The following is a 16,993-nucleotide window of genomic DNA, read 5'->3' on the forward strand; positions in this document are numbered from 1 at the left end:
CATCGGAGCATAATAAACTGTTGTGATCGGTTACTGCTTTATATGTAGTTTTGAAACAGTTTCTAACTAATGTGTCTGTGCAAATCTGATAGTTAAACTTTTTTTCTTTTCGGAGTTATTTATATTTACTTTGCTGTCACGTGTTGAAGATTGCAAGACAAGACTGATATCGAAAGACGGTGACTATAGCATACTTTTTGTAAATAATGACTGACATTAGGAAGATTGGAAAAAACCGTTTGATAGTAAATTTTATTCTCGAGTGCACTTCAAAGAAGCCGCAGATGACTGCCAGTTGCTTGTTTGAGATGTTGCGCATTGGTACTTGAAAGTTAAACAGGTTTTGTCAAAAAACTATGTTGTTACCCTTTCAGGATATTGTACTTTTTGGTGTCACTTTCTAGTCCACGATAACAAGGAACTGCGTGGGTAAATATCTGTCGACACATAAAGATGACACGTTTTCTGACCGTGTGTGGGTGGAAAATAACTGTGAGTTTGGCCGAACGTTTAAGCCAATTTGTTTACAAGAGCTTTTTCAGAGAAGTGCTAATATTAGTACCAATTCCTACATCTAGTCGTCACACATGTTTCCAGCCAATTCTCGAAGTTCTTACTGGTCCCAGTATCTAAACGTTCAGCTTCAGGATTCTGCGTGCGTCAGGCACCGACATTCAACTCACCCTATGCTGATGCGCATGGTGTGGTTGCGGAAGAGGCGCAGAGATGTCATCTCCTGGAAGAGCGATAACACTTTCATCTCTCGCAGTTGGCGGATGTACAGATCGGGCACCCAGAACCGCTCTCGGTGTTTCCAGGTCAGCTCCACGTGGTTCACGTCCGTGTCATTGCGGATGTGCACGCGTGGATCCCTCCAGTGCACGTACAGGAATACGTCAAGTGAGATCTCCTGCCAAATGCCGACAGTTTCACAAATCAGGCAGAGAAGAACGCGTCACCAAAAGTGTAGATGTACAGTTTAAGACATGTTCGTAACACATGCTTTGTTTGAAAGGCGTCATTTTTTCGTCTATTACACGTAAAAAATAGAAGTTTCTGAGTTATAATAAAATGTTGAAACGATTATACTGTACACACTCCCTGTTGGCTCCTGTTTCTTGTTCTTCGGCCGACCTTTGTTTGATGATTTTTCTGACGTTTCGCCAGCACGAGTGGCTGGCATTGTTAAAGCTTCACCCTCCATTGCTAGTGATGGAATAGAGTTGATCTTGATGTCGCAGATTATATGTTCCTGACGCACCAAGCCCAGTGGCTTTTCCGTGATCATTTCCGGTGCCGTTCTCCTCTTTCTATTTGCAACGGTCGATTGCTACAGCACGGGAATACCGGATCCGTTCACCTTGAGGCTTTCTTCTTTCTTATCGAAGCTATTCTCATGTTTTTGTATTTCTATAGCTCCTCTGAATAAGCGGTTGTGATAGCTCTTTTCTACAGCCACAACTTCCCTGTCGGAGTCCCGCTTTATGCCATACATTTCCAGAGTGACACCGAGCGAGATGGTGCAATTATTAGCGCACTGGACTCGCATTCCGGAGGACGACGGTTCAATCCCGCGTCCGGACATCTTTATTTAGGTATTCCGTGATTTCCCTAAATCGCTTCAGCAAATGCCCGAATGGTTCCTATGACTTCCTTCCCCATCCTTCCCTACTCCGATGACATCGCTGTTTGGTCTCTTCCCCCAAATCAACCCAACCCCAACCCAGAGTGACGTACAGAATCGGTCTTATATTGCGCAAACACGTCGTAAAGACTATTTATAAATCGAGAAAGAAGATCAAAGAATGTCGCAGTTCTGCAAAAGAGAAAAGGAACCCACTTGCAATGTCAGTAATATACTGCATACCATGCACATGCGGAAAAGTTCATGTTGGAATGACTGGATGATCAATCAAAGTAGGATCACGGAATATAAGCGGCATCGCAAGTTGGGGCATGTGGAAAAATGGGCCCTGTCAGAGCACGCGCTGTGTGGGGTCGACCAGTTGGTAAAAGTCACCGACACGGAAGTTCTGGCTGTATAGAAGAGCCAGCACACCCTCTTGTTCAGGAAAGATGTAGAAATACACAAACATGATAATAGCTTCAACAAGAAAGAAGAAAGCTCGCCGGACGCTGTGCCCGTGCAGTTCTAGGTGCTTCAGTCCGGAACCACGAGGCTGCTACGGTCGCAGGTTCGAATCCTGCCTCGGGCATGGATGTGTGTGATGTCCTTAGGTTAGTTATGTTTAAGTAGTTCTAAGTCTAGGAGACTGATGACCTCAGATGTTAAGTCCCATAGTGCTTAGAGCCATTTGAACCAAGAAAGCCTCAAGGTAAACAGGTCTTGGATTCCCGTGCTACAGCGAACGATCGTTGCAGGTAGCAAGAGGAGAATTGCACTGGAAATGATCACGGAAAAGCCCTTGAACGTTGGCGCTCCAGAGACACATAATCTGCGGCCACCAGCTCGACGCCAGTCCACCACCAGCAATGGAGGGTGAAGCTCTGACAATGCCAGTTACTCACGCTGGCGAAGCGTCAGAAAAATCATCACCCAAACGTTGGCCGAAGAATCCGAGACGGAAGCCTACAGTCAGTTTGTCAAAAAAGAGGCCTCGAAACCGGATCAATTTTGGTTATAATGGACTTGATCAAATTGTCGGAATTTTAATGTTTTTTTTTTTAAATTCCATATTTAACTCTGGATACGTTTATAGAAGTATTATCAGTGTTCTTCGGGTGGAGTGTCATGCTTCTGTGAATAAACAATAGGTAATTCACTCGTAAAGAGGAACACTAGAAACGAAATATTTTTTCTTATTCCTGTGTACAACTAGCCCATATCCTTTAACATTACAATCTTCGACGAGAATCACTGTTACCTTAATTATCAAATGCTGATACACTTAGAAAATGTATGACGGTTTCAAATTTGCGAACAACGAACTACGTGATATTATTATTCCAAGTTTATCTTTCTTGAGTTCTCAGCATGGTTTAATTTGAATTAAAATGTTGTTGTGCTTAATCCAGGAAATATTTGAGATTGTTATTAAAGCAGGAGTGCTAAATAATCAAACATACGTTGTAGAAAAATAGATGACTAGTTGATCAGAACGTTCTAGAAAAAAAATAGCAGTACAGGAACATACTGTAATAGATAATGCATATTAGTAAGGCCCATACCTCTGTAAACCCTTGATGGATCGGGGCGTTTGAATTTCGAAACACGATTGATTCTAATATTCTATCTATTGTTTAATGTGACACTCATCTCCTGACGCTGGCAGAGAGAAGGTACCGTACCGTACACCAAGGTAACTGGATATTTGACATTCAGCGCAGATTTTCCGATATCCTATCACGTCAGTGAGACAGTCATGCTGAAAATACTTGTGAGTTACATGTTGGTGTCTGTATCACACGTATCTAACGAACGTTAAGGCATCTGTTTTTTGAATAGTGATTTATCTTTTGAACTATGACACTCTTATGTGGCACGGTTATGTGACACGGCTATTTTGGTATTCTCAGGCAGTTATAAATCATTTCTTTTACATCCGTGAGCAACAAAGCAGAGACACCCACCTAGAAGAGTGCAGCATCCCTTTCCATCGTGATGATTGCGGCAACGCGTTGTCACTTGAACTCCACAGGAACTTGAAAATCCTGGAGTGTGAACTTTTTCCATTAGCATTCAACCCACGGAGACTGCTCTCAGATATGAACGAGACACGCAATCCGCTCAGAGTGGCACCCCAGATGTTCTCATTAGGATGTTTCTCAGGTTCGCTCGAGGTCACACAAGACTCGAATGTCTGCCGAGTTTGCAGTCAAACTTCGCTGACGCAATTCGAAAGCGACGATATAGTTTATTGTCTTATAGAAATTACTGGTTGTCTGCGTGAATCAGAGTCGAACAAACGATAGTACGCTAAAGTAGATTCCTGTATCATTCTCCAGTGAGATACGATGACAGACACATCGGGGTTTTTGTTTATCCCATGTAAACATCTCACACGTGGATATATCTCTGTCACCTGTCTGAGCAGTGCTCAGCTGACAAGTGGAATGCGTCTCATATACGTCCAGTTTTAGACATACTTGTACAGTGTGATCATCGTTTTAATTTGTCAGCTCAGGTGCTTTTCCAATTCTTCGAGCTTACACAAAAGTGTCCTTTGCCCACGATAATCCTTGTGCCTTGTGATGTATGGTGAGATTCTCATAAACGCGTGGGGCAGATGCTTCTGTACCCAATAGCGATGAGATGAATCCAGACTGTGTGATGTTGCTCAGCACTCGGTGGTAGGTTAAATATCTGCTGAACTGTTTGTACCGCCTATCGGCTGTTACAGTCTGCGATAGTTGCCATCGAAACCTTATCACCTATGGCAGTTGACTGTATCATGGCAGTATTCTCCAAATGCCTTGTAATTTTATTTGATTATGTTTATTGCAATACATTAAAAGTCTTTCTATTGTTAAATATTTTAAACCTGTTGACCGAAAATCGTGGAATCCTGTAAGCGTTACCAAAGTGTTTATGAGATGTCTTGCTGTAGAATCTGAACACATCTTTATTCAATAAGAATAATAAGTAGCAGAAATATCTACAAGGTGTAATTGGAAAGTTTTCAGAATGGATCCACTACTTCTTACTGGCTTGACGGGCAGGGACACAGAGGGTTTGGAGTGAGTCATTGACTTGTCCTTGAACGCCCTCTGACAGGAAACTGCGTTTACTTTATTCAGTTCGTTGTGGCAGCTGGTTGAGTGCGGGTCTGTTAGGGCTTGGTGCTGGATTCTCTCCGCGTGTAAATGGACGTAAAAACTGAGCAACGAGTTTGTGTGAAATTTTGTTTTAAATCTGAGACCTACGAACTATTATAACCAGTTTTTGGAGATAATTGTATGTGCTAGTCAAATGTTTTTGTCTGGTCAAACAGATTTGAAAATTGACGCGACTCATTTGAAGGTGAACCATGGTCCAGCCGTCCTTCCACCTCAAAAACGAATCAAAATGTTGTGATAGTTCGCGACGTAGTGCGCTCTGATTGTAGACTTACAATTAGGGAGATGGCTGATGAACTTAATTTAAGTTTCTACGCAGTTCAGTCAATTTTAAATGTGGATCTGAACATGCACTGAGTGTCCGCAAAATTTATTCCAAAAGCGTTGTCAAGTGACCAGTTGACCTACTTGAAGTGTGCCAAGAACTGATTAATCGGACTAAAAATGACTCAAATTTTTTAAATAGGGTAATTAAAGGTGACGAATCGTGGGCATATGGATATGATACTGAAACCAAAGTGCACTCTTCACAGTGGAAGACTCCAGATTAACCACGACCGAAAAAAGCACGCCAAAGTCGGTCGAAGGTGAAGACAATGTTGGTAGTTTCTTTCGATTCTGCCGGAATTGTGCATCATGGATTTACTCCTGGAGGACAGACAATTAACCATGAATACTACAAATGTGTCCTGGAGCGTTTGCGCGAAAAGGTGTGGAAGAAAAGGCCTGCATTGTGGAAAGACAGGAGTTGGGTGCTACTCTATGACTGTGCTCCGGCTCATCGTGCCTTATCCATCGTTGAATTTTTGTCCAAATTTAGAATTCCTGTGCTTTCACAACCGCCATATTCCCATGATTCGGCGCCTTTTCCTAAACGGGAATTTTCACTGAAAGGGAAGCGATTTGACTCAATTGGAGACATCCAGGCAGATACAGAGAACTTCCTTATCAAACTTCAGGAAATAATTTCCAGGAATGTTTCTAAAAGTGGAAACGGCTTCGGAGTCGGTGTGTTCACTCAGAAAGGGACTATTTTGAAGGAGATGCATCACAGTAGCATGTGAGTACCACCATTGTACAATTACAGGCCCATTCCTAAAACTTTCCAATCACACCTCGTACAATATAAAAGGCAGCTGGAGAAGATCTGAGTCACTTCAAACAGTTTAAGAAACACCAAAAACCCCAGATATTATACGTACACCATGCATCCAGTCAGAAAGTAAATAATGTAGTAATTTAGCCTGAAACGCTTCCCATAGTATTTATTAGAATAGTATGGACATCGAAACTAGATTGAGCATGTTTAGGCTGCTCTGGCGTACAAATCGTCTACGTGTAAACAACGAAGAAGGCGACGAGTTGTTCCAAAGGTGTACCCTTATATCTGTCGAGGACTAGCGGCTTATTACGCTACTACCTTGTCATGGAGGTACACTCGGACGAGATACATGATGGCCTTGGAGGAATGGTCAGTGTTCAGGCACATGACAGGAACAATCATTCGAAGCAAAAAAGTCTCATAAACGCAGGTTCTAAAGTGCATACTGAAGCTGTGAGCCCTTGTTCATCTTCGCTACTGCGAAACACATCTGTTCTACTGAGCAATTTATCATAACTCTATGCATTCCAGAGTTCATGTTTACCAGACAATTTCTTCTTCTTTTGGTCCATACTACCTCATCCCAAAAGATGAAAAGGAAAGAGCTTACAGGAGAAGAGATTTGTTACACAGTATCGAAGATGAAGTGCGCATAGCTCCTAAGGTATGCATCTTAGAAACCACATTTACTGTAAGTTTTGCGTTGAACGTTCCATTCATATCCATGAATACTGTCAATTCTTCATGGGACATCCTGTATAATGGCACCCTATAGCCAATGTATGAAATTTGCTGTCAAAACTTACTTCGATTACATTAACATTAAGAAGCGAAACACATTACACGCATGTTTCAATATTATTTTTGAATATTTGGAAACAGAATATACATATTTTAAAATTATGAGATCTTAAGACTGTTTGAATACAACAGATGAAACGCTGCACACTTACCTCTTTGTTCTCATCAACAGCCGAAATTCGATTGATGAACAGCGAAACAGACACCTCTGTTGTTTCACCTGTAACAAAAAGATGATTTGTTAAAAGCATTTGTCATCAAATTAAAAAAAAGCAAGTTACAGTGAAATGATATTCTGTCACCTAATTTGGTAGTTTTCATCCTTTTGTCCTCTTTTGTTTCCTGATATACGAGGGCCGTGTCTTAAGTGGAACAATTCATTGTAGACGAGATTACGTGCAGTGTATTTGTGTGTTCAGTCAGTGTTGTTGATAAAAAGGGGGAGTGTGGTGGAGGATGGAACTGATGTAGCAATATTACCTACTCTTTCCAAATCGCACTGATGTTGCCCTCGAGCTTGACGTCTTATCAGAGTGCTGCATGCTCTCATTACTTTACGGCCGACAGAGAAGTTTGGTCTTTAACCTAGGACGCAGAGTCTGATGATCAAGACGTCACATGCTCCCTTCCCTCTACTTATAGAAGCCATACCAACAACCTATTAGTACACCACAAGTTTTATGTGCAGGAAATACATTTGATTGTTATAGCTGATGCTACTCTCAGGGCTTAGTTGAAGATCTTTATGTAAAACTAAAAGAGAAGATAACAACGATAGTGGTACTTTAGGTCAAGACAAAAAGTTAAAACATAAATTAAAATTCATTCCCATGACATATAGAAAGAAGTTATCGGACAAAATTGAATGGTACTTCCGGAGTCAAATGTAGTTCATGCATTTAAAATTTCCAATACGCTTAATTCTAAGTTAAGACACAAAATTGAGATGAATGATGACAAATAAAATAGAATGAGAGTTTACAAACTGAACTGTGCTGAATGCAGTGTTTTTTATGTGGGACAGATGGGAAAGTCATTTTGTACGTGATTTAAGAAACATCGTAGTACTCATAATAAAATCACTTTCGGATATCATATCAGAGACAGAAAGCATAGCATTACTGATATTTGTCGCACCATGATAGTCTTGCATATGTTCCCGAACGTTGCATCTTAACCTTAGGGAAAAAAATCTTAACCTTAGGAAATCTACGAATTTATTTTTATAAGAAAAGATCTCCGAATTGTTTATTGAATGACCAATTAGAACTTATGAGAAAACTTTTTTGCCATTTTTGATAATCTTTTGTAATTTGTTTTTACGAAATTTCTATTGTCGTGATGATGCGATTCTATAATCTCACGAAAGTTGAGTTCTCCTTCTTTCTTCGATTTTGATTTGCTTTCGCTCATATATTGGAACTGGAGAAAGCCCACGCTGGATACACGATGTGTTTCCTCTTGGTTCCACGATAGGTACCATAGTTCTTTGGCCTCGAACATTATTTTGTGCGCTGTCACATATCACGTAGACACTGGGCGACATACCATTAGGTTGTGACAATTATGATCGCAGTTTGTTTATGGTGTTTATTAAATTACAAAGTATTTTGAAATATTAAACATTAAGACATGGCAAGTTTTTTGGACTATGCTATGCATTCCGTTTGTCCCTGTCAGTTCTCTTTTCACAACTAGGCCTCGAACACTATGCTAATACCTGAACCTCAAGTGACAAGTTGATAGCTTAATAAAGCGTGAAAACGTATAGCAAGCTACATGATCCTAATTGTATAGCCTTTATAACTGCATGGTGCAGCACATTTTATTTTTATTGTATTACATAGCAATTGCAGGATTGCAGTATTTGTTCCTGCGTTCTTGACATCTGTGTCTTTCATACCTTGAGCACTATGCTAGTACCTAAACGTCGAGCTGCATGTCGATTATGTAAATATTATAATTATATTTAGGTAGCTAAGTGCTTTCATTGCATGGTTTCCATACTTGCAGTGACATGTTAGTGGTAGTTGTGAGAGGAACACTAGATGTTCCATTTGTAGTTCCTCCATGTAAGCTTAACTACACCAAGGTACCAAATGGAAGTATTTATTTGTTGGGGCTTTTTGCTGTCTGCATTTTATGACACATATATTTTCTTTTATATTTCTTTTGTAATACAAACTTGCCATATGACTGACTCACTACTTACATATTGAATGATGCGTTGAAGGTACAGTGCTTTCAGTTATGTTTTAGGGTGCCTTAATTTCTGTATATTATTAATTAATAATTTTTATGACAAAATAAATATAATGGACTCTGATTTGGATTATTTATTTATTGTATGTCTGCAGTGTAACATTATTGGAACGTTGGTTTATCTTTATATGTTATATGACACAAGTAATAGGGCAACAGATGTGCGAGGACAATTTTTTCGTGCGGGTTGCATACTTAAAGGGCAAGTATACGTTCAGGGGAAAACCTTATTCTCCTTTGATTGACAGGTCTTTAACCTGTTGTTCTGTTAAGAGGATTATGACTCCCTGGGGATAATCCTTTCTTTTGATTGGCAGGTCGTTAACCTATCATTGCCCCATCCCTCCCTCTCCTTCCCCCTCCCCCAACACCTCAGGAAACTCCAAACACCGTCCCCTCGCTGATACAGATACAATGTCAGTTCTGAGTTACTCAAATAGCTCCCTCTCAGTCTGTCAATTTGATTGACTACTACAGTCCCCTAGAACTTAGAACTACTTAAACCTAAATAACCTAAGGACATCACACACATCCATGCCCGAGGCAGGATTCGAACCTGCGACCGTAGCAGTCGCGCAGTTCCAGACTGAAGCACCTAGAACCGCTTGGGCACATCTGCCGGCGAAATTCCAGTATTCTATGCCTTAAATTTAGGTGTGACCTGGATCTTTATAGGGAACTCGATACAATCAAAGTTATAACGCTTATGAATTCAAGCTATCTACTGTATTGAGATGTGTGCTCTGGACGTACTTTGTAATTTCTCTCATAAGCCAGGACTGACCGTGCAAAGCAAGTCTGATCTCCTTCCCCTTTGGTAAATCCCTTCACCCTCCTCTCCCCTCTCCCCCTACCCTACCTGGAAATCGGAAGAAAAAGGATCTAATGACAGGGAATTCAATTACATAGCAGAAGCTATTATGTTTAATTATAACAAATTCAGTTTTCAGGGGTTGGGTTTCTCTTGGCCATTATTATCTGCTCTTTGGGAAGATGCAGATCATGTACAATACATCGAAAAGAAGTAATTAAATCTACCGCTTTTTTATCCCTATCACACAAGGAGTATGTCATGAAAGAGCCATCACACGTAATTACACTGTTAAAAGTCTTTAGATTGCGAAGCTCGCACCACCAGCTGTCCACTGCCCCACACAGAATACCTGCTCGTGCCACCCATGCAGACTGCCTAGTCAGGCTGCAGCATGAGCCCCCACAAAGCGACACATCCGTCACTAGCTGCGCCACGCGCCAGTGTCCAAGAGGATTCTGCTCAGGTCCTGCGTTTGACAGATCAGATGCCATACTAATCCCAGAACAAAAGCACTTGAGAAATTCATTTCAAATCACGTGCTCTCTGTCTCTCTCTCTCTCTCTCCCTCTTTCTTCTCCAGCAGCATGCTACAGCCGGGCCTGCACACGCCGTCGGTAGTGGTCGGACCGAACTGCAAACAAAGGAGCGTTTTCCCGGTAAAGCACTGTGGGATACCGACGCATCTAAGAACTCCTTCCAAGGCAAATGGCTGATTGGAAATCGTTCCAGAAATACTGCTGAAGTCAATAAAAAATTAATTTAGGTCACATGATTGTGATGTAGGAGACATAAGGCGAGCACGACAGCTCATCGCTCTCAGTCGCAGTCAGTCTCTGGGAGAAGAAGAACCATGAAGCATCGTCAGCAGTTGTGATTCTCATCTGCCACTCACTCCATCGCACAAAAGTCTGCAGCTCGTGGTCTTGAGGTAGCGTTCTCGCTTCCCGCGCACGGGGTCCTGGGTTCTATTACCGGCGGGGTTAGGGAATTTATCTGCCTCGTGATGACTGGGTGTTGTGTGTCTGTCATCATCATTTCATCATCATTGACTCGCAAGTGGCCGAAGTGGCGTCAGCTAAAAAGGACTTGCAATACGGCGGCCGAACTTCCCCGCATGGGGCCTCCTGGCCAACAATGCCATACTATCATTTCATTCCATCACAGAAAAAGCGTGAAAGTCAGTACTCAGTAAATGTCTTTGCTGCTATTACTGCATGTAGCAGACCTCTTTCTTTGTTCAGCTCTTTTTTTTCTTCTTCTTTGTTCACCGACCTGTTGATTCCTCCCAATGCTCTACTGCTTTTCACTTATACTTACAGTTTAACAGCTAGTGGTTCAAAGCTCTTAAATACTCGTATAGAAGTATCGGTGGACAGTGACTGGCGTCTTGTGTTAGAAATTGAAAATATATCGAGAAGTGATGAAGTATGGTTTGTGGAGATGGAATGGGGTGAACTGTGTCATGCAGCACGTTACATCAACCTTCAGGTGATATCCGAGTGCTGTGCAGGTCTGATACTTTCTATAACATCATTGTACAATGGCAAGACATTCGTGGTGAGATGTGGAGGTCGATCTATTTATCTACAACACTCTACCATTACAAACGGGTTCAGTCTATGGACGGTGCTATACCTTGCGTGGAAAGACTGACTGTGGGCTGCCGTGTGTTCAGACTGTATATAAAGTCATTGCGAATTATCGCCATATGTATAGTGTGCATGCGGATGATATAGAAAACTGCACCAATAAGGCAAGAAAAGAAGAAGCTGAAGGAACTCCCATCAGTTTGAGAGGAATACATGCTGAATTTACTGCATACAAGAAGAACGTAACCATTGTTGCTCACTCGGTAAGATGATTGTGTTATAGTGGCTACACATATTATTATTATTATTGTTATTGTTACAAGCATTCATTTTTTCTATAAAAGCTCGTGGCACACCAAAACCTGATGTAGTAGGTATCATGGCCAAGTGGGTGAAGCATCAGGAATTTGTTGTTGGTGGCTGGTCCTCTCAAGATGAAAAGGAAGACCTGAAGAAGAAGAATGGATTAATCCTTCCTGATAACATACGAGCAACTGTTTTAAGTCCATCCAATTGTGGCAAGGCAAATATCATCATAACGCTGCTAACACAAATAGATGGAGTCTGATTTGAACATGTTTGTGTATTTTCAAAAACACTGTCTCAACCCAAGTATGATACTGCACGGTGTAAAAGCCGTTATATATACGACATTCAGTGAAAGTGGTGATATCCCACGATATGAAATAGTAAAGCCAAACACCGTGGAAAACCAAGACCGAATTTGAAAATATTTCTGTTTCGGTCGTCATATGGGTGCTGATGTATTTTATCTGTGCCAAACATACTCCAGAATTCCGAAACAGTTGGTTAGGAATAACGGAAATCTCATTATAGCCTTCAAACAAGACAATCAGAATTTAAAATACATTTACCAAGCACATGTAGGAGCTGACATGTCGTTCAATGATTTTGTAAAGATATGCTGACTGTTGCAATCATTCAAGGTATGGGTTTCTCGTTATTGATAAAGCAAGAAAACTCAATGATGGTGCGTACAGGAGAACTTTCCAACAATTTCTGTATATACATCCCGGTGAGAGAGGAGAGGTGAGTACATCAGTATAGACTGCACCATGAGCAAATACGCGTGCATGTCTAGCTCTCAACCCAAGAGAATGGGAGTACATAGACAGAACATTCCCTTGTACAAGGATGCGAAAATTCAATGTATGTGCAGGGAGCTAGAGACGTATAACGAGATTCATCTGAGAAAGATCAACGAATTTAATTAGTTAGTTAATGAAGTCGATAAGAAAGTAACCGACGTAACTGAAAAGGTCGACGCTATTGAGAGTAAAATAGGTGCAGAGACTCTTATTGTTGGGAAGGGGGCACATAATAAGAGGAAGAAGAGCGGATATACACTCCTGGAAATGGAAAAAAGAACACATTGACACCGGTGTGTCAGACCCACCATACTTGCTCCCGACACTGCGAGAGGGCTGTACAAGCAATGATCACACGCACGGCACAGTGGACACACCAGGTACCGCTGTGTTGGCCGTCGAATGGCGCTAGCTGCGCAGCATTTGTGCACCGCCGCCGTCAGTGTCAGCCAGTTTGCCGTGGCATACGAAGCTCCATCGCAGTCTTTAACACTGGTAGCATGCCGTGACAGCGTGGACGTGAACCGTATGTGCAGTTGACGGACTTTGAGCGAGGGCGTATAGTGGGCATGCGGGAGGCCGGGTGGACGTACCGCCGAATTGCTCAACATGTGGGGCGTGAGGTCTCCACAGTACATCGATGTTGTCGCCAGCGGTCGGCGGAAGGTGCACGTGCCCGTCGACCTGGGACCGAACCGCAGCGACGCACGGATGCACGCCAAGACCGTAGGATCCTACGCAGTGCCGTAGGGGACCGCACCGCACACTTCCCAGCAAATTAGGGACACTGTTGCTCCTGGGGTATCGGCGAGGACCATTCGCAACCGTCTCCATGAAGCTGGGCTACGGTCCCGCACACCGTTAGGCCGTCTTCCGCTCACGCCCCAACATTGTGCAGCCCGCACCAGTGGTGTCGCGACAGGCGTGAATGGAGGGACGAATGGAGACGTGTCGTCTTCAGCGATGAGAGTCGCTTCTGCCTTGGTGCCAATGATGGTCGTATGCGTGTTTGGCGCCATGCAGGTGAGCGCCACAATCAGGACTGCATACGACCGAAGCACACAGGGCCAACACCCGGCATCATGGTGTGGGGAGCGATCTCCTACACTGGCCGTACACCTCTGGTGATCGTCGAAGGGACATTGAATAGTGCACGGTACATCCAAACCGTCATCGAACCCATCGTTCTACCATTCCTAGACCGGCAAGGGAACTTGCTGTTCCAACAGGACAATGCACGTCCGCATGTATCCCGTGCCACCCAACGTGCTCTAGAAGGTGTAAGTCAACTACCCTGGCCAGCAAGATCTCCGGATCTGTCCCCCATTGAGCGTGTTTGGGACTGGATGAAGCGTCGTCTCACGCGGTCTGCACGTTCAGCACGAACGCTGGTCCAACTGAGGCGCCAGGTGGAAATGGCATGGCAAGCCGTTCCACAGGACTACATCCAGTATCTCTACGATCGTCTCCATGGGAGAATAGCAGCCTGCATTGCTGCGAAAGGTAGATATACACTGTACTAGTGCCGACATTGTGCATGCTCTGTTGCCTGTGTCTATGTACCTGGTGGTCTGTCAGTGTGATCATGTGATGTATCTGACCCCAGGAATGTGTCAATAAAGTTTCCCCTTCCTGGGACAATGAATTCACGGTGTTCTTATTTCAATTTTCAGGAGTGTATAAAGCCTCACGTTGCAGAGACGTCTGATTAGTGCTCACCGAGATGTCAATGAAGCAGAAAGTCATTCAGGCGCGGAAATCCGATCGAGAGAAACTACGGTTGCTAAGCTTAGGGCATATGGATCGACAGCAAATACTGAGACCTTTAAGCTGGGGACCGAATCTATCAGCTAGTTTCAGCAAAAACTAAACCACGCGATAACGATGGCGTTGCCTTTCAGTAATTCATTATCCGTCACGTCTCTGGGAAGATAGATAGGACATTCAGTATCATCAGGGGAAGACCGTACATGCTGGGTACACAGCCTATAAATCTAACTGATGACACAGTACAGATTGGTGATAGGCGGTTTGAGAGAAGAGCTGACTTAATGAATCTTATTTTTCTAAGACCGACGAAAAAAACCATAAATTATTCAGTTAATGTTGGGGAACGTACCGTAAAATACTGCATTGCATCAGATCACAAAAAAGCCAGAGCAACAAGTAGTATAATAGAATTATAAAAACAATACTTGATGGTGAAAACAACAAAAACAACAGCACCAGTGGCTATGGTATTGATATTGAGTATAAAGCAGTGAATAATCGAATCCCTCAATCCAACAAAGTATGATGAGCTAATTATACATCAGGAATACTTCTCGCATAAACCTTACACTTCAACCATATTCAACGAGAATGATGAAATTAGGATTGTCATCCAGCACCAAGACGCGCTGACGCTTCCATGCAAGAGTTTCATATATTTGGAGGGATCATCCAAGAAAACCGACGGTAGCGCTATGATGGGATCCATGCTGTTTCAAGATATGCGCTATGAACTCAGTGGTTCAAGGATCGATCGTACACCCAATGTCAACCCACAAAACATACATTTCTGCATCACCTATGGATTTTAATGGTTTAGAAAATACGGGACGATTTATAGACGATCCGGTGATGGAACAGTTGCAGAGTTCAAACGATTTACTGCTTGTATACCTCTAAAAATGGTTATCGGCTACTTTGAGGGCGTGAGGCAGATTGTTATGAAAGCTAAACAGGAACTGGTTCTGGGACGGGGTGCGACGGACTAACATCTCATGCAAGTCAAGGAACTCAAGAGGCGAATATGATCACATTCAGCAAGACAATATGGATAATTGCTCACATCAGTGTGTCAACCGAGGTGCGTCTGAAGATTTTTGTTCTGAATTCCGAGACATATCTATCACTAACATTCCGCTGGTGGGAGGTTTTTGAGTACCCAGTACTACAAAATTCAGGCAGACAAACATGGCCACCTTCCATTAGGAGCGTGGGTGCACTCAACGGCTGTTTTATGACTTGCAAATGGTATAGCGCAACAATCAGTCGTCCTGCACCTGCCAGATAAGGAGCTATCACCGATCATCATTGTAGACTGCTCGAAACAGGATTAAATAATTAAGTCTTCATCCAAAGATGTGCTAACTGAATCTGAATCTTAAGCAGATTTCCCGGAACACACTGCAGCGTATGTCCTAGTTCCACGTAACTGTGTGATGAACTACTGCCTGCTCACGGTGTTGTGCAACGAGCTGTATAAATGATCACTGCAGACGCTCAGAATTTCTGTGATGCTGAGTGCAGACAGTTCATATTTAAAGATGTTGCATTCGTAGTGTACACAGAAGATGTCGGAAAGAGACATTCTCAGCAAACATTCCATCAACAAGGTCTTTCAAGGATGTGAAGTGTGTTAAACCCGGAAGAGTGCAAAGTGGTTCACAAATTTCTACCATGGATTTCACTCGTATGATCCTGGCATACATTACAAAAATATGGTAACATCGTTTAGATTTTTCGACCACACGGATACCATCATCTACATGAAGGGGAAGGTGAAGATCTTATGGATGCTTCGAATCTTCGAGTTTGCTGTTATTCAAGACCTAGAATTCTATGGGTGTCCTGCTCTCCATCGACTCAGGAAGCAGAATATGAGTAAAATAGTGTTGCTGTGTCTGCTTATGAAAATGTAAAATACTTTTAAGTTGGATCAGAAATAAATGAATTTTTTACCTCATAATATATTCTCGTTTTCTCCTTACCCTGTTCCCCCTTTGAAGTGTACAATTTTACCCAGATACGGTGTCTGTGGTTTTCTTCAACACAGGAGATATTATTTCAGATATGTTTGCTATTTCTCTTTGGAAGTTGCTGCGGTCACGTGAGTCCTGCTCCCGTAACCCAATTTGTTCTGCACGATTGGCGTAATCCCTTGCAACTATTATATATATTTTGTTATTTTCTATCTTGAACTTCACCTCCTTAACAACAGTCATCTTCAGAAAAGCATTTTTCATCACCCCAGTTCCCAGAACTCATGAAGACAGACGTTGACTGTTGATATTTTATCACAGACACAATCCTTCTGACTGTTCAGAGACATCACTAAACCTGCCCAAAGTTGTCAACAACGATGCATGAGGAGCTGCTATTAGACGGAGGGGGTGTGACAGCCGATCAGTTCCAATAATTCCACCAGGAAGGAGGTACACAGCTGATGTTGTTCTCATTTCAACCATGTCTAGACGGTCAATACAGCGGTTCGATCGCATCTGCATTGTTACTTTGTACCAGGAAGGGCTCTCAACATGGGAAGTGTCAAGGGATCTCGGAGTGAACCAAAGCGATGTTGTTCAGACATGGAGGAGATAGAGAGAGACAGGAACTGTCGATGACATGCCTCGCTCAGGCCGCCAAAGGGCTACTACTGCAGTAGATCACCGCTACCTACTGATTATGTCTCGGAGGGTCCCTGACAGCAACGCCACCATGATGAAAAATGCTTTTCGTGCAGCCACAGGACGGC

General features: G+C 42.7%; 1 protein-coding gene across 1 annotated transcript in view; it reads right to left on the reverse strand.

The window, feature by feature from the left end:
* The window catches only part of LOC126363888 (glycine receptor subunit alpha-3-like), a 163,068-nt gene that overhangs the window by 56,988 nt on the left and 89,087 nt on the right, over nucleotides 1-16,993 (reverse strand). The window contains exons 2-3 of the mRNA XM_050008005.1: nucleotides 6,853-6,920; nucleotides 684-910 (exon numbers count right to left, since the gene is read on the reverse strand). Of these exons, the coding sequence (XP_049863962.1) occupies nucleotides 684-910; nucleotides 6,853-6,920 (295 nt within the window). The remainder of the gene's footprint in view (nucleotides 1-683; nucleotides 911-6,852; nucleotides 6,921-16,993) is intronic.

The sequence above is a fragment of the Schistocerca gregaria genome, chromosome 1 (assembly GCF_023897955.1).
Source record: "Schistocerca gregaria isolate iqSchGreg1 chromosome 1, iqSchGreg1.2, whole genome shotgun sequence".
Lineage (NCBI taxonomy): Eukaryota > Metazoa > Arthropoda > Insecta > Orthoptera > Acrididae > Schistocerca > Schistocerca gregaria.